At 47.6% G+C, this 6,589-nt stretch overlaps 1 protein-coding gene across 1 annotated transcript; it reads left to right on the top strand.

The window, feature by feature from the left end:
- Nucleotides 1-5,912: 5,912 nt before the first annotated feature.
- Nucleotides 5,913-6,240, top strand: PtA15_18A31 (uncharacterized protein; the record flags this gene model as incomplete). The annotated part of the gene is made up of 2 exons (XM_053164848.1): nucleotides 5,913-5,943; nucleotides 6,086-6,240. 2 exons carry the CDS (start codon nucleotides 5,913-5,915, stop codon nucleotides 6,238-6,240), a joined length of 186 nt encoding a protein of 61 aa, XP_053028531.1.
- Between the last annotated feature and the right edge of the window lie 349 nt (nucleotides 6,241-6,589).

Genomic DNA, 6,589 nt, shown 5'->3' with positions numbered 1-6,589 from the left:
CACGGCATGTTCGACCTTCTCTGGTAGGTTCAAGAGAACATCTTTTGTTCTTCTAAGGCAGACCAAAATCATCAGCTGGTTCAGACTCTGGATAGCCTCCGGGGCCCCAACCTTCATTCGTGGAATGAGACATTTCTTCCAGATGAGCTCGTTGTCCCAAGGCGCAATCTCCAACGTTGTGATCAAACTTTGAAGATCAGTTAGGCGATTCTGCACCGGTGTTCCCGTTAGACATAGTACGAAGCGCGACTTGAGTTGCTGAATATTTAGGGTCCGGTTTGAAGCTGGATTCCTCATCAGGCTTGAATCAACAAAAATGAGTGTCCTTTCTTAGCTTAGGATGTTATCTCGACCACAAAACTCACTGAGCTTCGTCCACCACAATCCTGTACCAGCACAGATTCAGTGATTCAATGGTGAGCTGGTTTGGATGTAGCCTATTCCCACTCTCCCCAATCATCTCGTAAGTCGTAAGCACCACCAACGCCGATTGCAGGTCTTGCCTACTAAGCTGTTTCCCGACTTGGCCCATGAAAAACATGGTAAGTGATTGCGTCATTCCGAAAGTGGATCTTGATCTCACGCTCCCAGTTAGATAGTGTTGCCAGGGGGCAAATGACTAATGTAGCTGCAGAGCGTGTGATCCAATCCTCCCATTGAAACTGCACAGCAGAATCCGCAGAAGCCAAGATGAACGTGAGGGATGTCAATGTCTTCCCCAACCCCATGTCGTCTGCAAGGATAGAGCCGCGGGACTGGGTTTTGGTTGGATGGTCCGGTGTGTTGATCCCGGCTTGAGCAGTAAAGCGGCGAAGCCACGCATTTGCGGGATGATGCCACAGTCCTAAACTCTGATCAACGGATGATTCATTCTTTCGGAGGAACACCAGGGCAGTCAGTTGATGGGCTTTGAGCTCGGTACGGCATTGCCGAAGAGCTGTCGCCACCCCCGCATCGTTAGCTGTCATCCCGGCTTCAGCTGTGTCGGAAACGAAGTGCGGGATGTCGAAGTATAAGCTTGGGTTGTAGTTAAGGATCGCCAAGTGAACCCGGGTACCCGTGGCGGGTGCGGGTACCGCCGCTGTTTTTCAGCAATTCTGGACACCCGCGATCCCACCCGGCACCCGCCGGCGGGTACCGCGGGTGTTTTTCGCGGGTATCACGGGTACTTTTTTGTTTTTTTGCCCTCAAAACCCTTGGTGACGAGTTTAAAAAATCTGTACTTTCATTTTACGCTATTTGTAGTTAGTCATATACTATGTATGGAACCAGAAACATGATGAAATGAAAAAATAAAACAATAACTAAAAGTGTTACACTGTGAGCTTGAGTGTTACCCTTTTCTCTTTCTCTTTCGCTCTTCCTTGAGGCCATCCTTCCATTTTTTAAGAGCCCCTGGCTCAATCAGGTTATTCTTTGAATAAAAAGCCACCGACATACCCCTAGTAACGGAAATCGAGTTGAGACGGTGTCGAGATTGGTTTAAATAATGGCGGCCGAAGGAAAATGCGTGTTCCACATCAACTGACGTTGCTAGATAATATGAAAGTTCGATGAGAAACGTCAGCTTTCTGATATAACATTAAGGAATCATCAAATGAAAAATTTACCTGGGCAGCTCAAGACATCGAGCGCCATTTGCAAAAGCCCACCATGTGTATTGCCAGCGGTCTTTTGCTGGATCCACCATTTGAGTGCATCAATTGGAGCACCGTCATCTAAAATTAGCCCCGAAGCTAGCCACGTTTTGAGCGGATCAGTTATGGAATGGCATCGGGCCGCAAGAGCAGCACCCAATTGTGCTATGTTTCCAGTCCTCGACTGGTTCAATCAAATGTTAGCAAATATCATGAAAGTTTGATTGATTGAAACCGAGTAACTCTTACCTTGGTCGTTTTATGTGGGTCATTGGGGGCTGGAACATTTGGCACAGGCTTGTAACGTGCATTGAAAAGCTCTCGGGTGAGTCTCAGAGCCTCGGAAATCCATTCCTCCTCCCATCCTGCGATCTTGAAGTATTCATCTTTGAATGATGGATGTAGTACTAAAATAAAGGAATTTAGTTAGCATCATCCATGGAAATATTAAAAAGGGATTCAGAAGCTTACCCATGGCGATTCGAAACAATGGTGAACAGTCAGTCAGCGTATAGTATTTGTTGGTCAGCTTAAGGCCAACTCGACAAGCATTTCGCAGGGCTGGCGGGTAATTGTTGTCAGATCCTTTGATGGCGTTCGACAGCATGTCGGTAATCTCGTCAATGAATACTATGACATGAGTTAACCGAGCCGATCCGCATGTCGATACTTGAAGCGTTTGCTCATAGAAGGGCTGGAGAATTGATACCAAGTGGTCGGCTAATTCGATGTCAACGGAATTGATGTGATATTTGCGATCCAAACCAAGCTTCTTGTCCTTCTGCCATACCAGACTGTTGGTAATCAAGATGTTAGTTTCCCATTGGTGACAAGAAATAAAAAATCAATAATCACATTGCCTTCTTGCATCTAATGATGCCAACCACCTGATCAAAGGTTGAGTTCCACCTTGTGCGAACATCTTGAACAACGCTATGAGGCCTTTCGCAATCCATCTCTACGCAGAGCTTGGCGAATTGGGCCTTTGAATTTGGTGATTTGCGAAGTTTGCGAGCCACTGCGCGGAACTGAAAACAGGAGATAAATATGATGAATCAGAAAGAAAACCAATCCGATTGAGGAAAAATTGACCCACCTTAGCCAGAGTTTGTCGGCACATTGCGGTTGTGTAAAGATCAGTGTCTTCATCCTCATCACTCAGATCCTCGATGTCTTCAACAGTGAGCTCGGGCTCCAAATATTTTGACTGAAAATCTGCATCAGCCGTCTCGGGGTCATTGTCCTCTTCCAGAGAAGTAACCTCGTTCTCGTATCTAGAATTTTTAACAAGGGCTTAAATGGTGGATGAAGAAAGGTGAAATTGAGAGAAAGAACTCACCTGCGAATCTGTTCCTCCGCATCTTCTTCATCTGATTCATTGGATGAATCAGATGAATCTAAATCACCTTCTTGTTGATTTGCTACTGACTGCTTATTTGCCGTACCAAACGGTCGCAAGATAGACTGAACGATAAGGTTGAGTATGTGAGCATAGCACCGAATCCACTGTTCATCACCTTTAAATCGGGCCCATTTGAATTTTTTCATTGCTGAAACCATCGCCGAGTTGTTTGAGGCATTGTCTGTGACTATGCCACATATCTGGAAGGAATCAAAAGAAATCAGCAATAACATGATGTGTGTTTCATTTGAGAGCGACTCACTTTATCTTGAATTCCAAATTTTTCCACGACAGCACGTACAGTGTCAGCTAGATACTGGCCAGTATGACTCTGAGCCAACCGTACAAAATCAAGAGGCATTGCCTCAAGACTAAATTCGCCGCCTCCAAGCTCGACCAGACGATAAATAACGACCTCAAGGATGTCAAATCCATTGGGTGATTGCCATGCATCGGCCCCGAGGTACATCGCACCCGTGTGTTTCTAAAGAAGGGCATTATGACAGGGAATCGTGAAATTAATACACGTTCAGAGTAGAAGGAAAGAAAACAATCAGTAACTTACACTTAATTCTCTCCGGTGACTGTCTTGAACGGCGGTGTAGAGCATATGGACCGATTGGGAGAGAATTTTATCGGAAGGCATGTACTTGACGATAGTAGGATGGAGGAGTGCCTTGAGGGACTTGTCTGCTAATGCCAAAAATGGCCGGGCAGCCTCGGCGCACCAGATCGCACAGAGTTGCGGTACCTGATACAAAACAAAACAAATTAACAATTGTTTTAATCAGGTTTGTTTTGTGCGATATCGAGCTTACCTCTTGAGGATCGATATCGCCAGTCCCACTGATTCCAAAAGCCACCAGATTGCGGCTCGAGTCTGCCTCGCGCTTTTTCATGAGACATGTGGATGCATGTCTCAGTAGGTTGCTGCAAGAGGAGTCGTTTGTTGGTCGATTTATTTTAGATGAACATCTGCAAATAAAAACCAACTTAGAATGTGTAAAAAAACAGCGGCAATGAGCGACTTAGATGAAAACTTACAGCTTGCATGGGTAAGCAATCATCCGACGACCTCGTTTATCCAATTGGTTGGAGAGTTCGGGTTTGTGGTAGGTAGCGTAGGCCGTACTGACAGCGTTTGCGGCGGTCTTCTGCGCTCGGCCTACATATTTTTTTAATTAATGTCTTGATATCCTCTCAAAGGCAAAGAAAAGGAGAGGAAGGGACTTACGGAGTTCCTCCTGGTCAGTTAATTCGCGAGAGCCGGATGTGTTAAGTTGGCTTGCGGTGGGTGTTTCTGCCTGGCTGCCGGGGGCATCATCGATTGTGATGGTGACATCAGGATCATCTGAAGGAGGTGCCTGGGAGTTTGTCTTTGAGGTTGAGGTGGACAAGGTCAAGGATTGGGGGGATTTCTCTCGAGCTCGCTTTTGACTTTTAGGTGTGGGAGCCATTCCAGGGGATGGTGGGGGGAGTGCGAGTGACGGGTGCGGTGATGGGCAATGAGTGACGGGTGCGGTGATGGATGTATGTATGCCCCCTGGATATCAATGCTGCAGCACATATATCCACCTAGGTGGCGGGTGTTTCCCAGGGGTACCCGGGTACCGCCGCTGTTTTTCAGCAATTCTGGACACCCGCGATCCCACCCGGCACCCGACGGCGGGTATCCGCGCCATTTGGCGGGTACCCGCCTGCGGGTGGCGGGTACCGCCAAACAGGTATCACTTGGCGATCCTTAGTTGTAGTTCCACAGTGGGGTCAACTCCAAGTGTGCAGCCGCAAAAGCTGTTTGAATATGCTGAATGTGTTCGAAACGGCTGAACACGCAGCCCCATAGCTCGGGTTGGACCCCTTGTTGGATCACGACGAATGCGCGTATCTTCATGAGACTCTGATCGTTGGCTGAAAAGTTCTTACACGTGACTGGAGCCGAACAGGATGATATTGGGCCAAGGAGCGGACCAAGCTGCTCACTAGCTCTGGGGCTGAGATCTCCTATCATGATCCGTCGGCTGCCATACACATGGACTTGGGTGCGACCGCGCTGTAGGAAGCCCACCTGCGGTACCTCGTTGGCAGCTGGCAACCGCGAGGAGAAAATCGGCGCAATGAACTGGCCGAGACAGTAGGAGCTCATCAGCGCACACGTTCGGATTGGGTGTGTCAGCTGTGGTTGGACGAGTGGGTTAGAAAGCACCGGGTGTCGTCGTTCTTGCTGTTGTGGAGAGACTCTTGCGTGGGTGGAATTCGTCTCCAACCAGGTCGCTTACACGGCTACGAGCCTTTGTACCTCGCATGTTCTTTGGTTGTGTACTCACAAACCTTTCTCAGGCCAAACATGCATATATGTCGATGCGCGTTGTTTGGTACCGATAAAATTTGCTAATCTTGACTTGCGAGCTCACGTCTGTGGCGCTTCCCCCAAGAGTAACAAAATTTTGAGGACACCAGAGGGTTTGACCTGCCCTGAAACTGCCACATATGGTCAAGATGAAGTCTACTCTCCCCAACTGGCTTACAGCATTGAAAAGGCTTGGCTGCCCTCACTTCACAAGCCTGGCTCCGCTGGCTGATCTAACACTATAGCTTTGCATCTACACACCCAGCTCAATTTCATTGGTAGGGCCAGCACACTTGGGTTGCAATATGCAGGATCAGGGACATTCAAACCAAGCAAGAGAAACCTTCTGCTTGGGCATCAGTTGTCACTACACCACACGACCCAATTAACTCACCAGTCAGTGCATCAATGGCCTTTATGGATGAAATACCCGGTAGAGCAAAAAGATCAGTGGCCCACATGCAACAAAAAGAGCAGTGTTTGACCTGCTGGTTCATGCAGCAGTGATGAGACTCACTCACGCACTATGTCAGCAATCTCTAGGGCAAAAAACATCAGTTCGTCGATTTGGGTGGGAATGCACAACCCACAACCCAACAGGTATGGGTAACTAATTCGAATGACTTCAAAGATCTGGCCTTGTAATTTTTCTTGGCAGTTGTCAACAGGGGCTGACTTCTGGTCCACTTCCTACTCCAGATGTTGCTGATGCTGCGCACACAGAGGAAACTAGGATCCAGGAGGTAGATAAAGCTGCCAAAAACACTCCCAAAGAACGTCAAAGGTCACCATCCCCAGTGTCTCAATCACAATTGTCTACTCAGCAGCAATCCAGCTCAGTTGCTGTTTTTTAATCATCCTGGCTAAATAGCTTCCACGTGCAGACATGTCTGACAGCAAACCATGAATTTATGCGCTGGATTAACAGGTGAAGGGCAAGAGACATTACAAGTAAAATGCAGATGGAGACGGTAAACATTGTCTCAGTAGGATTCAAACATGAGTTCAGACTTGCAGACTGATTAATTCATCATCACCTGCTTCCTGCAGTTGGTAATGAGTTGGGAATGAGGGTAGTAATTCCTTGCTGCTGAACCCAGGACTGAGATCAGGCTGACATCAGACCATTTGAATGATAAAGTTACGGTCTGGCACTCTCTGGAGAGTGCCACACATTCCCCCCTGGTGATTTCTTGCAGGACT

This window comes from Puccinia triticina, chromosome 18A (genome assembly GCF_026914185.1).
Source record: "Puccinia triticina chromosome 18A, complete sequence".
Classification (NCBI taxonomy): domain Eukaryota; kingdom Fungi; phylum Basidiomycota; class Pucciniomycetes; order Pucciniales; family Pucciniaceae; genus Puccinia; species Puccinia triticina.
Note: the sequence above shows the minus strand (reverse complement) of the source record. Positions and strands in the feature narration are given on the sequence as shown.